The sequence below is a fragment of the Dermacentor andersoni genome, chromosome 4, assembly GCF_023375885.2.
Source record: "Dermacentor andersoni chromosome 4, qqDerAnde1_hic_scaffold, whole genome shotgun sequence".
NCBI classification, from domain to species: domain Eukaryota; kingdom Metazoa; phylum Arthropoda; class Arachnida; order Ixodida; family Ixodidae; genus Dermacentor; species Dermacentor andersoni.
In genome coordinates, this window is record NC_092817.1 from 152,794,266 (window position 1) to 152,812,252 (window position 17,987).

At 44.1% G+C, this 17,987-nt stretch overlaps 2 protein-coding genes across 6 annotated transcripts in view; one reads left to right on the plus strand and one right to left on the minus strand.

Annotated features, from left to right (window-relative positions):
- The window catches only part of LOC140217386 (BEN domain-containing protein 5-like), a 386,196-nt gene that overhangs the window by 335,815 nt on the left and 32,394 nt on the right, over window positions 1–17,987 (minus strand). The window lies entirely within an intron of this gene.
- The window catches only part of LOC140217385 (uncharacterized), a 362,995-nt gene that overhangs the window by 128,603 nt on the left and 216,405 nt on the right, over window positions 1–17,987 (plus strand). For 2 of the 5 annotated variants that reach the window (XR_011893938.1, XM_072287957.1), the window contains one exon: window positions 17,682–17,771. The exons of the other annotated variants lie outside the window; for them this stretch is intronic. Coding sequence is in view for 1 of the 2 variants with exons in the window: in XM_072287957.1 (XP_072144058.1) it covers window positions 17,682–17,771 (90 nt within the window). In the remaining variant the exon portion in view is untranslated. The remainder of the gene's footprint in view (window positions 1–17,681; window positions 17,772–17,987) is intronic. 5 annotated transcript variants of the gene reach the window in all.

Genomic DNA, 17,987 nt, shown 5'->3' on the forward strand with positions numbered 1-17,987 from the left:
AGGAACGTTTCAGAATACGGGCCTGAACCAGTTCTCGTACTGCACATGTATATGAGATTGCGTTCTTGCCAATGAACGATACAAGCTCAGTGCATACACGATGAACGAGCTTGTACGACTTGCAAGAGTGTGAACCCTAAAGGATATTGGCACTTCCTTTACATATTTACTATAATAATGCAAATGCAATTCTTGTAAGTGATACTAGTACATGCAAAATCACTTCTGCTGGCCTTACTGCAGTGTTGTCTTGCTGTAATAGTTTGTTCACGATTCTACGGTAAAGAGTAACTAAGGTGAAAATGTCAGATGAAGTTTCAAGAGCTTGAAACTTGTAATGCAAGTAATGGCCTGTATTTGTAAATAAAGAGTATACTTTAGGCAGGTTCTTTTGCACAGCCGTTCAAGTTTTCAATGATGGTGATATCCTCTGAATTTAAGCATCAGCATGTCATACATCTCACAAGTGTTGTTTATTGGACCTTCCAATGTTACTTTGATACATCCAGTCTGCTGGCAGATGACCACTGGAATGTGTTGTTTAAGTGAGAGCTTGCAGGGCACCTGAAAAAGTAAAGAAAAGCCAACAATTTCTTTTCACTTATGCAATAGAATAACACATAGGGAAAAGCTGTTTTGTCTACATTCAAACAGGTAAGAGTGCTCCAGCATTCAGAACATATAGGATACTGAACAAAGTTTATTAAAAATAAGTGGTTTCCTGCAATACTTAGGACTCCTAAAGGAAAATGAATTACTGTGGTAGAATAACCTGTCAGATTAGCAGGCTACTAAAGCAAGTCTTATCACAGTAAAAACAAAAAACAAAAAAAAAACACTGTTTGATCAGCAATAATTACTATTATTGAAGCAACAGAAGTAACAAGCCTAAAATGTAATGTAATTTTAAAAAGCAGCACACACAGATCGAGTAAACTAAATTACTTGGAAACTACCGCTCTGCCAGCAGTGTAAAAACCGTGGTGGTGTAGTAGCTTTGACATTACACTGCCAAGCCAAATGGCACAGGATAAAATCCCGGCCACAATGCCCGCATTTTATGGTGGCAAAATGCAAAAATAAGGTGCACTGGGCGACATTAAAATACCCCAAGTGTCCAAAATTAATCCGGAGTCCCCCATTAAAGTGTACCTCACAATCATATTGTGGTTTTGGCAGATAACACTCCAGAATTTAATTTACTTAGGGCAAGTGGTATATGCTTATTTAGAATCATCGACAGCAGCTACATTTAACAAAATTTCATACTTTCTAAAATAAAAAATTGTCAGACGTTTTGAGCAAATATGTATTTATGCCAAAATCATTGCCATTAGTTTTATGTGGCCCGTTCTGCCTTACGTTTTAACTAAAACATATGTGTAGTGAAGGTGCTAACTACACCTACAATAATTGGCACCACTCCTTAAAGTGCATGGTATTGTTTCAAGCGACAGCAAAAGTTTGCTTTACGATTGTTAACCTATGCAAATGATTTTCACACTTGACATCACGGACTCCTGGGCAGGATCACTAGTCACACTGGGCCCCCTTTCATCTGTTGTCCCCAGAATGAGCTGATGAAGACATTAACCTCAGTTTGCAATTGTTAATGAATCCTGTTTCACAATGAATGTAGGGTCACTGACCCAAGTCAAGCCAACAGAGCTCCTGTTGGCACATTCCATGGTGCAGATCACTCTCGTCAGGGTTGGGTTAAGTGCTACCGTGTTGATTCCTTCGTGCAAAATGGCAGGTGCAGGTTTAGTGGGTTTGTAGGAATAGAAGGTCAAGATAATGTTGCGGTTTCAACGGGCTCTTGTGCTTTTAATACATCAAGTTTTCTTGAGACTCTCTGTACAGGTGGTCCTTTAGTGTTGCCGTGAAGTTGACATTTAGCTCTATATCCCAGAAGACAGAAATAATGATCTGCTATAGTTTGCTCCTTACAAAGAACGCTCAAGTTTCCAAACCCTTGATTTTTCGTCAGCACAGAGCTCTTGCTGGCAGCAATTTCTTCCCAGCTAGCTGAATTATCTTGAGGTACCATGCTGACACTACGAATGCCTTGAAATGCAGACTTTTTAGATTAAGATTCCTTGCTTCGCAAGTCTGTTTGAAGGAAAGATGGCGCTTATAGATTTCTATTCTGTATGCGAGTGAGACAAACCAGTAAGTCTCGGTTACAATGTTCTGTCAATAAGTTCAGTAGAAGGTGTCAACGGTTCAACAGAAATTCATTTAGTCAGGTAACATGATTTGTGAAGCTACGGTCACTGACCAAGCAAGTGATTATCATCACGTTAGAGATGAGGTGAATTTTGGTCAAACATTTACCTCGTACACAACTAAACACAAGATGTAACTAAAATTCGCCAGTTCGTTTCATTCACATCTAGAATAGCCACCTGTGAGCGCCACCTTTTGTTCAACTACACTTGCGAAGCCAGGAGCTTTATCCTGAAAAGTCTGCATTTGAAGACATGAGTAGCCTCAGCTTGCAGCCTCAAGATAATCCAGAAAGCTAAGAAATTACAGACAGCACAGGTATGCCAACAGAAAATGAAGGACATCGAAGCTGATCTCTTCTTCGCAAATGCCAACTAAAGAGTCATTGTTCATGACTTTCCGGATGCACAACTTCATGTCGATGCTGAGCAAGCACTAGTGCAGACAGTTGCAAGAAAAAAACCTTATGCCCTAAGTCAAATGCGCCCACTTAAAGCACAGAAGTTACATTTAGCATGTCTTCCTACAACTACACTGAACCTAAACCTGCTGTTTTGGGCAAGGGAACATAGATCAAGACTGGTGCCTTGCCTGACTCGATGAGAGTCATCTACGCCGTGAATGGTGCCATTAGTGCACTTCCTTTCGAAGATGAGGCCCACACCTGCACTTTTAGTACGCTGTGTAAAGTGCAGAAGCACATCCCACAAGCATGTCTGTCTTAGTATGAACAAAGAGCCCATACGGGGCTCCAAAACTATCGAACCAATGAACGCAAACCCAAAACAACAAACCTAGCTTGTTCAGCGCTGAGAAAAGTAGCCTCACATTGACTTTTCCTACATTTCTTGGCATGGCAGGAGCTTGTGTTGCTGTGTAGGCATGGAAATAATGAAGAGGCATGCATCACTACCTGTGAAAAAAAGCATGCAAAAAAAGAGTACGTAGAGCACAGATGTGTTGATGAATATTAAATACCACTGTCTTGAAGTAGGCACTAGATTGACAAAACAGGCCAATGTATAAATGACTGGATTTGTAACTATGTTAACTTGATGCTCAGGTCATTTGGCGGTCACTTGGTAGTGCACAGCTCACTTGCATTATTTATTTGAAAACTGTGCAACTGTGGCAATGTATAGGACCATAGGCGTGGCGAGATCTGTGAGACGTTCCTTATATGTGTGACAGGGAATCTGCGAGTTGGCTCCCCCTCCAGACAGTTGTCAAGATAGCAAGAATGCTTATTTATCGTTGTAAAACAAGTGTCACAGTTGCCATGCCATGTGTCCTTTTCGCAGTTGTGCAAGCAACATGCATTGCCGATTTATCTGTTCTCGCTCTCTCGCTTTATATTGCTTTGCAAGCAGTAAATTTGAATGGTTGTTAGACTTCGTTATGTCCTGTCAGCTCCTTACCTTTCTTATGAATTGTGCGGTAAGTAAGGCTTTTTTTGGTAAAAGAGTCCTGCTTTAAGGCACAAACAAGCTCCATGGCAGTTTGCAATTAAGGAGTGTAAGCATCCTCTGAAAAAATGACCATGAGGAACACTAGTCAAAAGAACACAAGTGTATTTATCACCAAGGCCAACCCTTGTGTCTTCTTAACATATTTCTCAAAACTCAAACTCAAAACTGATTCTGAGGTGCAAAGTGTCCATATTATATTACCTTGTCAATGAAGCAAAGCACAGTGGTGCCTGGATGTTGTAGGACCAACTCAGATGTGGAGATCAGCACTGATCAGCAACGGAGCAGTCTGCTTACACTTGTTCAGCATGCCCAGGCACACCTGCATTAAAACAAGTGAGCTTATTGTCATGAGAGCATAATATAAAAAGTGACACTGTGAACAAATAATTTATTATTAGGTATAAATAGGAATGAAATGCTGATATTCGCACATAGAAAGCTTTCAGTAACAAAGGCTGCAAATAAGAAAAATGCAATGTACGAGCCATCTGTGCAAAAACATTAATCGAAAGTCCTTTTTTCTTGCCTCCCTCCTCCTCCTCGTACATTGAAGGCAGTCAGGTTAAGTAAACTGGACCAGACTGTCACAGAGTGTAAGCAAAGCTGGCCACTTTGTGGACCAATTATGATACCATAGGACGACATACATCCTTACAGTCGTTTTAATGTGTTTTGTAATGCTAGCCATCCCGTAGGCCATACAGTGTCAAACCACCAATAAGCATAACAGCATTACACAATAGGGCCTCATGACAAGGCACACTACTTGAACCATAAGGACGTGCTAGGCGCTGGACTACTTCGTGTCAGTTCACGCTGCATTGACTGCACCAACGGTCCTTCCGGCGTAAACACTGTTGAATTGCGGATGAACTACAGCACGCAATAGCACAGCCATCAGCACATTCTTCCGTGCACTGTGACCCGATGCAAGAACGGCGAGAGTACCAGAGGTTTCATGAGCCGGGAACAAAAAAAGCGCGAATGGACCGAACTACGATGATCAACAACGGCGCAGTGCAAGAAACATACAGCGAGCTAATAGCGTTGCAGATACCCAGGGGCTTCTTGATCGTTCATGCACACAAAAAAACAAGAAATTTTCTCTCCGCAACGCGTAAATATGATCAAACGATCACTATCACATCAGCCGCCCTGGCTCTTGCAACGATTATCGATTCTCTTTCAGTAACCCAACTTCTCGCCTCGCCTATGCGCACTAAGCGGCCCGCTGCCGTTCCCGCCACTGCAGCACTGCCATTGACCTACGCTCCAAGCGTAGTACGAGCGTCGTCTGCTATAGCCTGGCACGGTTATGGTTGTTCGTCACGGCACTTGGCATTTACATGGTGCTCACTGAATAAAGCAGCCATTATTTCTTTCTCTTGTTGTTTAAGCTGAAGTATAATATTCTATAGACACCATATCTGAAGGTGCACGTCTGATGAAAGGAATGAGACGAAAAAAAAGTGGGCATACAAACCAAAGTCGTCATCATCATCATCAGCCTAATTATGTCCACTGCAGGATGAAGGCCTCTCCCTGCGATCTCCAATTACCCCTGTCCTGTGCCAACCGATTCCAACTAACACCCGCAAATTTCCTAATTTCGTCACACCACCTAGTCTTCTGCCGTCCTCTACTACACTTTCCTTCTTTTGCTACCCATTCTGTCACCCTAATGGTCCAATGTTTTTCTAATCTCCGCATTACATGACCTGCCCAGCGCCATCTTTTTCTCTTGATGTCTATTAGAATATCGTCTATACCCATCTGCTGTCTGATCCAAATCGCTCTCTTTCTGTCTTTTAAAGTTATGCCTAGCATTCTTCGTTGCATCGCTCTTTGTGCGGTCCTTAACTTGTTCTCAAACTTCTTTGTCAGTCTCCCACCAAGTCTCTGCCCCATATGTCAGTACCGTAAAATGCACAGATTGTATTCCTGCGCTTCTCCGGCAGCATTTTGTTAACTTGACATGGGATAGCACCACTTGTCTAATAAAGTGGCTCGGGGGGCGTGTTCCGGCGCATTCACAACGACGTTTTTAGCTGCACTTTTACGCAACAGGGCGCGCGAAGTTCACTTCCTCACGGTGGGGCACGGCGCCTGAAGGGGTTATGATGCAACGTCCTTTACACTGCATGACTGCTCTGCAAAGAAGAGAAAAAACAGAAAATATGATGCTCCACAAAAAGTGTCAATGTTACTATTTATGTACTTCAAAACCTAACTAAGACGAAACCCAGGTATATTTAATTTTTTTTGCAGTAAATGTAACAATCCTCCTAGCTTTCCTATGCAAAGATAGATGAATGCAGCGCAACTAATAGACATTGATAACAGTCACTGTATTTTATTTAATGTACAGATGAAAGGCGGTAACAAATCAACACAAGTTGTTTTCAGGCACAATTAAATGATGGGTTAATCATAGCCATGCCTAACTGTGCATAGCATATTTTAAACGACACCTGAGCAAATGTATGAAGTGGCTTTAATTTACATTCCAAATAAATGTCACACGCTACCTTCATGTAGCTACATTAAACGTATTTCCAAAGCTGTTTCAGAAGAATCTGCCTAAATTTACTGCGGGTATGGAACACCAGCCAAGGTTCCTGCCGCTTATAAGCCAAACATGTAGCAGTTGGACCCAGATAACCAACTTGCAAGCAATAAGAAAGCATGGAAACAACTCAATCCCTTCATTACTTGCAAGTATGAATTAACTAGCACCGCCTCAAGTGATAACAAGTGTGCAACCATATCCCGTCAAACAATATGCATGTTTATGTTACTGGAACGTAAATATGGTAGTTCTGACATTTTAAAGCAAAACATTTGCAAATCTCATTTTAATGTCTTGACAAGCAAGATTTGTAATTAACATGATCGATATGCCTTGACCTAAACACCATGACTTAAGTGCAACCATATCGCAAATTTGCAACTAAGCCTTCTAAAGCTATAAAATACAAATACTTGATATTTACTCTACATGCAAGCTGATGCATTTTTGCAGGTGCTGAAAATTTTGGAGAACTCAAGATAATGACGCAGACAAGGTTTTTGCATAAAAGTGTAGGAAAAACGGAGCAATGTAACTAGCATTCAGACACTGCCATTTTGACTTCACTTTCACGTGTCTCTGGCTCCCTCTCTTCCATTAGCCCTCTCAGGAGTATTATGAAGCCATGACTTAGCGGTTCACTCAACGTCATCCCTTGCACTTTGTGGGAAGCGCCTCCTGACAGCAGCTGGAAGAGAGCACCAAATTTACATCAATGAATAGAACACTGCCCATCTAATGTGCAGTTTGAAAACAACCAAAAGGAAGCTTTCCCCTCTGGTACTGGTTGCAGAAGTGGTGTGCTAATGTAATAGTGCTAACACACACAGATAGGCACACCAAGAGAACAGACAGGTAGAACAAGCACAGGTGCGGAATGCTCTTTGTCACTATCGTTTTGTGACATAAGATGGTATGCATTATGCTGCCTTATCTGATTTGACTGTTGACCAATTTTGTTACTCTTCTCATTGGTCAGGTTTCTTACTAGTAGTGAAGCATCGTGTAAAGCAAGCATTACACAATAGACTTAATGAGCATTTAACTGCATAAAAGATGACACATACTGAACAAATGCTGACACAGCCGAAGATCAGAAAACTTCCGTTTTCCTTTCTTCCCATGCCACGAGTATTCAGCAGACAGTTTGTCCGCAAAGAGGTAAATAAGCATGCGCTTAACTGCCGCATTTGGGTTCCTGCCCCCAAGCTGCACAAGCTTGTTGATCTGGAAAAACAAAAGGAAGCCAACCAGATTCAATATTCCTACACTGTATCATTTTCACACACCTAACAGTTCTGCACTTTCAATGCACAAAATAGCTCTGACCGGTTCTCATCGGAAGCAGATCCATCAGGAACGCTACAAACTCCATTAGGACGGTTATCCAGAGGCACCACTCGAGCCGAAGTTCCATTGTTGGACGAGAACACATGTTCGCCTAAGAGGTCTACGAGTTGTTTAGACTGCCGACCAGCTCGCTGAGCAATGCGGATCCGCTTCTTTTCGAGCTCCATAATGGCTACAAATACCAACTTTCGTTTGCGCTAGTTCCTCTCCGTCAACCACACGCATATGTGCCCGGTGGTGAGCACTTAACTGAACATTAGGGGCTACCTACCGACGCACTTGATACGAAGAAAAACTTACTAAAAAAATACTTCCTGTTCAACAGGAGGATGCCGAGGCAGTGTCAGAGGTGCCCAGGAAAAGTCGTTGCGTCAAATGATGCGTCGAACTGCGAGCGCGGGAACAACGTTGGCAGAAAGTCTATGTTGCGAATTGCGGAGCTTGACAGCTGGATTGACCCAGCTGGTTACAATGTTACGCGTAGTACACATGAGCGACCCAATCTCGAAGGCAATATTCTTGCGCAGTAGAATTTCAGAGGTGATTGCAAGAGCCAAACTGATGTCACGGTAGCCTTTCATAGTTCATGCTTTTAATACCAATGTAAGGCTACGTTTACATGGACCCCACAAGAGCGGATTGTCGACAAACATACCGCATACACTCGTGTAAGGGCCGCACTGTTTTTTCGCGATTTTGATAGGGCGCGGCCTTTCACGGAAGTGTGAAATTTTTTTTCAATTTTCGATCCACATATGGAAAAACCTGTTTAATCTTGCCATATAACTAGATGTCACTAGATGTCTTCATCGGTATCGCTGCTCAGGTTCGGCTCGTCGCCACTGCTCGGGTCATCTGCACGTTCCTGTATCCAATCGTCCTCAGTTCCGTCCATGGCATTGGAAATCCCGGTGACCCTAAAACTCTTTACAATAAAGTCCGTCCACACCGCACTCTACACGTTTAAAATTCAAGAGCAAACCAGCTGAAGTGACGGCCTGCTTAGTCGTCCGGTTGGCGTTTTCTCTTGGTGGCCCGCTGCCATCCATTCAGAGTACTGGCATCTGAAGTCTGCCTCTTTCCTGATGTCCATGTCGTCCTTCATGAGCTCTTTCTCGAGTGTTGGAAATTTGCAAGACTTGCCGAGGAATGCTTTCCTAGTCTTTTCTGTTGCGGCCAGCTCTTTCTTTTGGGTCGCACCAGCAACGCACGCACTTGTCGTCGACGTGGAAATTCCGGCCGGCTGCATGTTTTCCATTCTATTCAGCGTATGCGACAACTTGAAGTTTGAACACAGCATTATACGTGGTTAAGCATATTTTATTTTCCGTCGCAAGCAGTTGTGCTATAGGCAGTCGTCAAAATGAATGGCGGCACAAAGGATCAATGGCGCTGGCAAGAAAAGTGACAAGATCTCCCAGATAGCTCCGCATGAGGAAGCCGCAGGACAGCTGTTGCCATCTGGTGGCTCCCGCGAAATGTGCCGTACGCAAGACACGACGACGCTGCCGTTTGCTAGTGAGATTTTTTTTTTTTCAACATTTTCACTGCAAAGTTAGGGTAAGCGACCCTTACATCAGCGCAGCCCTTAGTCGATTGTATACGGTACATCCATGACCTCCACGACGTGTATTCTGGCCTCGAATTCGCTTTTGTTGCATGCAGTCAGCAACAACATAGCCTTCGAGATTTAAAATTCATACCAAGGGTTAGCCGTCATTGCACCCTGGATTTGGACAAGACTTTGGCCCACAATGAATTTAGCCATTTGGCCTTCGCACCATATAAAGCACTGCGCATAAAAAAATTTTTACGAAATATTTTTGCGGAAATGGGGGTATTCACGTGACGTCAGCGGCAGCACAGCATCCAGTGGCGGCCATCTTGTACTATCGGCAGCGCATAGCTTCAGCGCCACCGCACCAGCCGCATTTGCCGCCTCACTATCTCGCAGAGATCATGAGTTCTCCGCACTGATTTTTGCCGTGCAAGCTTCCCTTCACGACAGCACGGCTCGCGCCTCTCATGAGTGTTTGTGTGCAGTTGCTTGTTACGAAGTTACTGCATTGCTACTGTCATGGCATCGTCGAAGAGCCTTGTAGATAAGATGAACTACGCTTCCTTCGTGCCTAAACGGCGACGACCTTCGCCACTACAAAGAGAAGCTCGCCCGGTGTGGCTGTGACCCGCTACAGTTGCCGGCAGCAGACTGCCTTAAAGGATGGAGTGAGTGGCCAGACATCGATTTCTCCGACCTTTACGAATTCCTCGTCACAAGAACAAGCTTTCTTACGAGACAGCAATTTAAAAACAAGAAGAGCCTCGAGTCCTACAACTTCGTCATCAGTGGGTGGGTAAAAGAACCATACATCAAACCTGTGAGCACAGACGAAATGATATTTGTGGGAGAGATAAATCACTCGAAAAGCTTGTTGCTAGGGCCGCTGACAGCCTGGCTACTTATGAAGGCCGACGGTCGGGTTGTGTTTGGGCACTGCTTGTGCATGGCTGGCCTGGGTGAGATGGGTTCGCACACGGTGGCTCTCTTGTTTTGCATGGAGATCGGGCTACAAATCGAAAAAGCGAAGTCGTGCACTGATGTTGGCAACAATTGGTTGCCGGTGCTTAAACGCAAGGTGGTTTCATCACCAATATGAATTTTTCATCCGCGCAAATGCGACGCCATCAGCTAATGTCGGGAGCCTCAAGTACAGCACAGTAAGGGCCAAGAGACAAGGCGCCACCGCCAAGCGTTAAAGAACTGAACGGGCTGTTTGATACCGTAATATCCAGTGGACTTCGCCCTGCTGCAGCCACAACACACCGAAGTTACAGTGACCTGTATATTTCAGCGACCGTCCAGTGTAACGCAGCACATTTGCTTGACCTGTACAGCCCCAGTGCGTCAAATATGGACAAACATTCCCTCATGAAAAAGTGCAGGTCAGTCAAGTGGGAAATAACTGAAGAAGCTATTTTTTCAATTGAAGAACGCGCAAAAAGACAATCATCCACGCCAAGGTGGTTTCAGTACAGGGCTGGCCGCATCACTGCATCAACTCTAAAGGCTGCTTGCACCACTGATGTTGCAAACCCATCGGCGAGTTTGATTAAGAAGATTTGCTACCCACACAATAACCTTAATTCTGCACCGGTGAGGCATGGAAGGAACAATAAAGCGGCAGCGCTGGCAAGCTACAAGTCTCTTGGGACTCAGTATCATATTAACGCAAGGTTTCGCGAAGTAGGCTTGGTCGTCTCAAGAGAGGAGCCGTACTTTGGTGCAACACCAGACCATCTAGTCGAGCGTGACTGTTGCGGTAAGGGCACAGTGGAAGTCAAGTGCCCCTGCAGTGTACGAGAAACATGCCTCGAAGATCTTGTGACGCAAAGGAGCAGCCATGTCGTGGCATTAGATGGTGGCCTTGTATTAAAAAAAAACGATGAATACTTCTACCAAGTTCAGATGTTTGCATGTAATATTCAGAATAACACAAATTTTGTGCCATGGAAAGAAGGAGAAATCAATGTAGAAAGGGTTTACCGCAACAAAGCCTTCCTAGAAAATGCAATGGCGAAAGCAAGAAGATTTTCCTACAACGTGATCTTGTTGGAGCTAGTTGGCCACTGGTTTACCCGGATAACCAGACCTACAGAGGCGTCACAGGGCTGTTTGGAAGATTCAAACTCAAGCACAATTGTAATGGCTCAACCACAAAGCTTCTTTTCACCATTTATCAAAGATTGGACTGAAGCGACGTCCGGATGCATCAGCACGATTTCATGCGACAAAACAAGTTTGCAGCAGTGTTACACGTGGTGGCAACATGTGACATGAAAGTGACCTCGCTACTCTGAAGTGAGACGCTTGCAAGGTACGAGCAGTGTGTAGCGTGAAATGAAGCTTGCAGCAGTGCTGTATATGTTATCTAGGCAGTGTGAAGTACAAGCACGCACAATTTCTCTTAAATGTGAGAGTGGATTCCTGTAAACGTGAGTTTATATAAAACATGGCAAGCAATGTTGTATGTGGCCTAGTAAGAAAGCAGGCACCCTTTGGCCAAGTTGCAAGTTGCGTAGATAACTAATGTCATAAAGCAATGCAGCATGTTTGAGTGGGCTTTATTACGCAAGTTGCCTGCTGCTTAAATTCTGGCTTGTTTTTCTTTTCCCAAGCCAGCTGTCAGCCCACCTTGAATAAAAAGGGTATTTTTATTTTGTGAGATGCCAGTAATAATGTTTGTTTATGTGGGCCCAGCTTACGAGTGTAAAAATTTATTTATTTCAGTAACTGCAAAGTGTTACCTGGAACCGTATGCCTGAATTCAATGAATGTTTTCACTCTCACTTCCCCTCTTTTGTTTTGCGGAGTATGTGATGTGCAGCATGATTTTTGCCTTGACCATGCAAGTACTCAGGAAAATGCCCGTTGCCGTTTTTGAAACTAAGCACACGCCCCTCGAACAGGTACAGGGAAGACAAACAAATGCAAGGCCAGTTTATTTGTTGCCTCAAGTACTGAAAACTGGCCAATGCTTTCTTTTTAAAATGTTTTCCCAACAAGTGCACCACTCTGGCCTTTTTAGTCTGTCTAAACCAGAAAAATGCAGGGCAACGTGGGAATAAATTCGGTCTTTTCCACAGCAGGTTTGCTTGCGTTAAAGCTATTTATAAATTTGTATCAATATAAAGCCTCGCAGTGAAATGTCATGCGTTAACTTATTTGGGGAACGGCTGAAGTGCTCAGTTCGAAATATGCTTTTGCCAAGACATTGCCCAGTTCGGTTGAAAGAAAAGTAATGCCCTTTGCAATTTTTCAGTTGAAGTGCCAGAAAAAAGACAAAGGGAATTCAAACATGATGCCTTTTTGTTGCCTAGGTCCCTAGTTCTGGCTTATAATCCCTTAAAAATTGCAGCACGTACTAGTTTTAACAGTCTCATGTAGCTTTGCTAATGTGTGTGACCAGTGCTTCTATCAGGCAAACATGCATGAATTGTGTCTACCATGATTTTACACATTTCCATTTAAACTACACTAAAGCCGACTAAAGAGTTAGATACAGTCTGTATTAAACAAACCTAAATGTAAATTTTATAGTGAGCTTTATACTAAGTAGCAACATAATAATAGCATGAGAAATTCTAACAAATAATAAGACAGCAAAATTTTATTGCTATCTAAACATATAACAACATATGCAGAGCTTGTGAAATGCACTATTTTGTGCTGTACATACATTTCATATGCAATGTACTTATCAGAATGCATGATAAAAAGAAAGTGGGCAAAAATGAGTGCACATTTAACTGGTGTCAGCCGCAAGACATGCAAAGAATAAGCACCTATTGACAAGTTGTTACGCAGTTGCAAATAGTGAACAGCTTTCGAAAACTAATCCATGGGCATCACAGAGTTGCATAAATTTGTGAGTGCACAGCACACAACTGCAATTTTGTCGATTGGCGTTCCTCCGTGACAAGACACAGTCAAGAGTTCAACTGGCAGGCAACATTTTAGTATCAAATACTTATTTCTCAGTAGCCCAATAACTCTCTCAACATGTCTCCGAATGGACATTGGCTAGCTCTCTTGTGTGCTCAACTTCACTAGCACTCAGTTGGCGCTTCTTTTTTGTAAATGGAGGAATGTAAAGCTTCGCACAGTATAATCCGACACTTTCTAAAATTAAGAAGCCTCAGTCAGCTAGTACAATGTCATCATACTCCAAGTTCCACAGCACGTCACAGTCCTCTATGATGAATTTCTCGCTGCATCTGCCACCATAGGCCTTAGATATAAAAATGATATTTCCTTGAGGACAAATGCCAATCAAAAATTTTATGGTGTTGTGATGTTTCTACTGCGACCAAGTGCCAGCACGCGTGTCAAGTGCACTTGGCCTGTCAGAAGATACCTCGAAGCAGTCGAGAATGACACGCACCTTCCTACCAAAACTGAGGTTTTTAGCGCACGAAAAGGGACGAAAGACAGTGACAAGATGCGGACACAGCGCTTTTCGTGCGCTAAAAACCTCAGTTATGGAATACCAACACGCCCTAAACTACGCTCTTTCAAGTTACATTCCTACCAAAGTTCCACATAAATGCCAGCGGCATGGTCTTCATAACTTCTTCCTTCTCAGGCCACTGAATAAGTGGTCCCAACCGATCAAAGCAGGCATCCAGCCATTTTTCACATATTCGAGACACTGTTGCCTGTGAAACGTTGAACCTGTATGCAATATCCTGCAAACAGTCCAAGCCGTATACGCATAAAAAAAACCCGTCATCTCTTGAAACTTGGTAAGCACACTGTTGCTGGAGTGTGCCACATATTGTACAACAATTTTGAAAACAGACATTAACACTAAAAACGATGGAAGGCCTGTGTAGAATGACACTTTGTCGTCTTTGTCCTGCAGTGTCTGCTCAGTGAATTGGCTTCTCTCCATGGCATCTCGAAGTTCATAGAGTTCAATGCCAGCCTGCATTGCGATTATCTAGAGAAGTTACGGTGTGCATTTTTCTTAGAATAGCCGCAACAACTGCTGCAGATCTCACCTGCTCCTCAACATCTTTGCCAAATGTGGTGCAAGCTGGACCACCTACAGCCGCCATGGACGCACCAGCTTCTCCAGCGCCAGCAGTCACACTACCGCTAGAGGAACATGAAGGCACTGATGGGAATTTATTCAAGTACAAGATGTACAACACTTTACCAGGACAGTTTTCTGGGTATTAATGTCATGTGCGATTTGTGCTGAAGAAATCAGATTGCTATAGTCTCTTCGTTGAACATCCTCTCTACGTTCTCAAGCAGCTTCTCATGTTTGTAACGTCTCACTTCAAGCTCATGCTTTCTCTCCTCCAAGTCCAACCTGCGCTCCTCTAGAGCGAGACGCCGTGCTTCATTTTCAATTTTTTGTTTTTCAATTTCTTGCACTTTTATGCGTAGCTCATAGTCGTTTCTTTCTCGCATAGTGATCAGCTGAAGCCTGATGCTCTGTAACCCCCGAGTTCCTGCAAGAACAGACAAGCAGTTTTTTATCAACCTTAAATTCAGTTGAGCTTCTCCACTGGAGCAAAATAGTCACAAATACATGTTTCTACCAGACGTAGTCAGTTGACATGTGACATTTGCGAGTAACCGGGACTTTGTATACAGAACGGGTACCACAATATGTACATGTTGTATCAAAAATAAAAAGGACTGTTGTGAGGACAGTAAACAGTTTATAACCCCTGTGTTTCTGCTTTTGCCATTTTTGTTATGTCTAACAGAGTTCGTCTTGCAGTGTAGCCTGTGTACTAATTGGCAGAATATTAGTGAAGACATCATTTCTTTCGGTGGGTTTTTGGGGTCCTATACACGGCAGATTGCAAAGTACAGGCGGAAGGAGAAGTTTCTTGACCGTGTGAAAGACAATGACGATTGCTTTCTGGTACAACTGCACATCAACTATCATACAATGGCATTTCAACTCAGCAAATCCTTAGTGTTTGCACAGTTCAAATATTCCTTCAAATATTACCTCTAGTGCTGGCGGAAAGAACTTGTCGGCTAGCTGCAGGCTGGCACTTTCCTCCTTGGTCCGTTCCATTTGTGGGCTGTGGCTGCGTTCGCCTGGCAGGGATGTGTTGCTCCTCTGCACTGACATTTGCAGAGTGCTGGTTATGCACTTGTCCCTGCACGTGTTGCTCGGAACAGTCGCCACCAGCAGCAGCAGCTGTAGCAGCCGACGTCTCTGGAGGATCCGGCTCGTACATATTGAGGAGCAGCTGAGCAGCCGGGGATTGTGGTTCTAACGTGTAAAGAAAGGTAGAGACAAAAATGTAGCAGCCTTCCTAGGAGCCGTTTTTCATTCACACAGATAAGCAATGTATATCGTCTGTTAATTCTTACAAGCCTCAGCATTTGCACAATTAAGTGAGCCCACATTAAAATCAGTGTTATTATGGTAGGCAATCATTGCCCTTCGCTTTGCGAACTCCTGACATGGTTTACCTTCAGTTATTAAGCATGCTAAGTTCCCTTCAAAGGAACCCACGGAACTAAATTATTTATCGGGCTTAAGTCCTAAGCTGAAGCCTGGCCCGTCCTGGGCACGCCTTCAGAGTACAGTATCAGGCAAATCGCTCATATGACCAATAGATCTTTATCATGTCAATCGAGAACTCGCGCCAAAGAGCTCCAGTCGCTGTAACGCTTGGATAATTTTAACGCAAAAGAAAGTGATGAGGCATGTTCACTGGGTCGAATTCTTGAACAGCTATCTAGCGGGCGCTCACAGATAACCTAGAATCGGTAAAATTTCCTTGAAGCCAGTGGAATACCTTTTTTAATGAACACAATTTAACTGATCGAGTGCGCAGCTGAACTCCGCGCCTTTCAATGGAGACTAAAAAGATAAAGGGAATCGACTTCAGTTGCATCAGCAAGGAGCAACACGTGAGTGCAGCTTTTCATTCCTGCTGCTGCATCATCGAGAAATCACTCATCCGAGGCCAGCCGCGTGTCACTGACTGTGATTGACTCGGTTTAGAAAGATACATGAGCTTTCGTGTCAATTGCATTTCAATCTTTGTGCTGTTTTATTTACGAGCCATTCTCGACAGCAAGCGAACTAAAAAATTCAACGCAGTTTGATCTGCCAATTCTTGCGCGGGTAATGTTTGGAGGCTAACAGCCAAAGCAACAAAACAATAAGGACGTTCACAGTAATGATGAGTGAAGTGAGCTTTAAAGACTTTCAATATGAAAGGCTGACGCACTCGACTGCTCTGATTCATTGAACTTATTTACAGTGCATAGAATGCCCGCAACAATTGCCACTCATAAGCGCTTTTATATTTCAGCAGAGAAAATCAAATGCGACAACATGCAAGGTTAGACGCACGCATGGTAATACTTACCATGTGTTGATTCAGTTTCGCAACTTGGGTCGGCAGCCCCGCTAGGATTACTGCTGTAGCCAGTCGCTTCCTGCAACAACGTCGCACCTTCCCGTGGATCTGTTAGGGACACGAAAGCTGAACAGTCAGGTGTTGGGGGGCCATTTTCTGTTCATGATGCCCCCACTTCTTGGGGTTATCCCCGGCTCATAATTGATTGTCCGAACATAGTCTGAGAGGTCTTGGAGAATTTGTTCCTTCTCCGCGTATTGCTCTTGAGTACCAGACCTGATTAATGTGAAAAGAACATGCACATCAATTAACGACTGCCTATCAGTGTGCCCGGCATTTTAGTTGTGCCGAAATAAAACTCGCCTTTTAAGGTTCTTGGCATCCTGCTGTTGCCAGTATCCGATTAGTAAATCCACACAGTCTTTTGCTTTGCACAGCGTAAGTTCGCGGCCCACCGCATGTTTCACAATGCGCACAACTTCGATCCATTTATGGTCATCTCCAAACGGCCTCGTCACTGCCACCTCATGCAAAAGACACAAGTCTTCCTCAGCTGTGAAAAATCTCCGGGCTTCCCGAACTTGTAAACGGGCCTGAGCTGTGGTCGCCATCGACAATGCAGCCGCGCCGGTGCATGTGTTGACGGCTGCCATTTTGAATACCCACACATGCCCGTGCGCAGTCTGCGCTCGTCCACTCCGCTGGCCATAAAAACGCTCAATCTAAATCTCTCTAGTAGTACCGCAAACGTCTAGTGGACGCTCCGCTCGCGACGTCCGTTTAAGGATGGTCGCTCTATGTCCGGTGGATCTCTGCTCGGCTCCGGATATACGGACCTAAATCAGATATCCGTCGGACAATGCGTGCCGTCTGGGACCTGGCTAAAAAGGCGTCCAGGGGTGCCGAAACGCATTGCCAAGCCGATGGTACAGGATTCGCAGGGGTAGAATGCAATAATCCGCAGCTGCGATTGAAAATCCAGAGCCGATGCGCTGTGCGTCCTTTCTGGTCACGCGCTCACAGTGCCCCCCTTCAGAGGAAGCCCAGTCATGTTGAGCGGTGTTGACACGTGTGTGGACAACTGTGCATGGCATCTGTGTACATGGAATACGTCAGCGCATGTGCCACTGTCTGAAATCATTCTTTTGCTTTTACAGGTGGTCTTGGAGCCCGAGCTTCAGTTTTTCGACGTCGTGGCAAGCTTGCCTGGCTCTGTCCACGACAGTCAAATTTTTACTAACAGCAGAGTAAGTGTCATGCATGAGCTGAAGGCGGTAACTGGCACCCTCCTTGGCGATCGATGTTAAGGATGTTCACCCTGTTTGATGACCCCACTGAGGAACCCTCGAACAACTGCAGAGAAAAAGTTAGGAAGAAAGAATTTTGCTCAAGCAATGTGAAATAAGCAAGAAGTCATTATTTTGCTGTATTCCTGGCAGGTACAACAAGGGTCGCATTGGAAA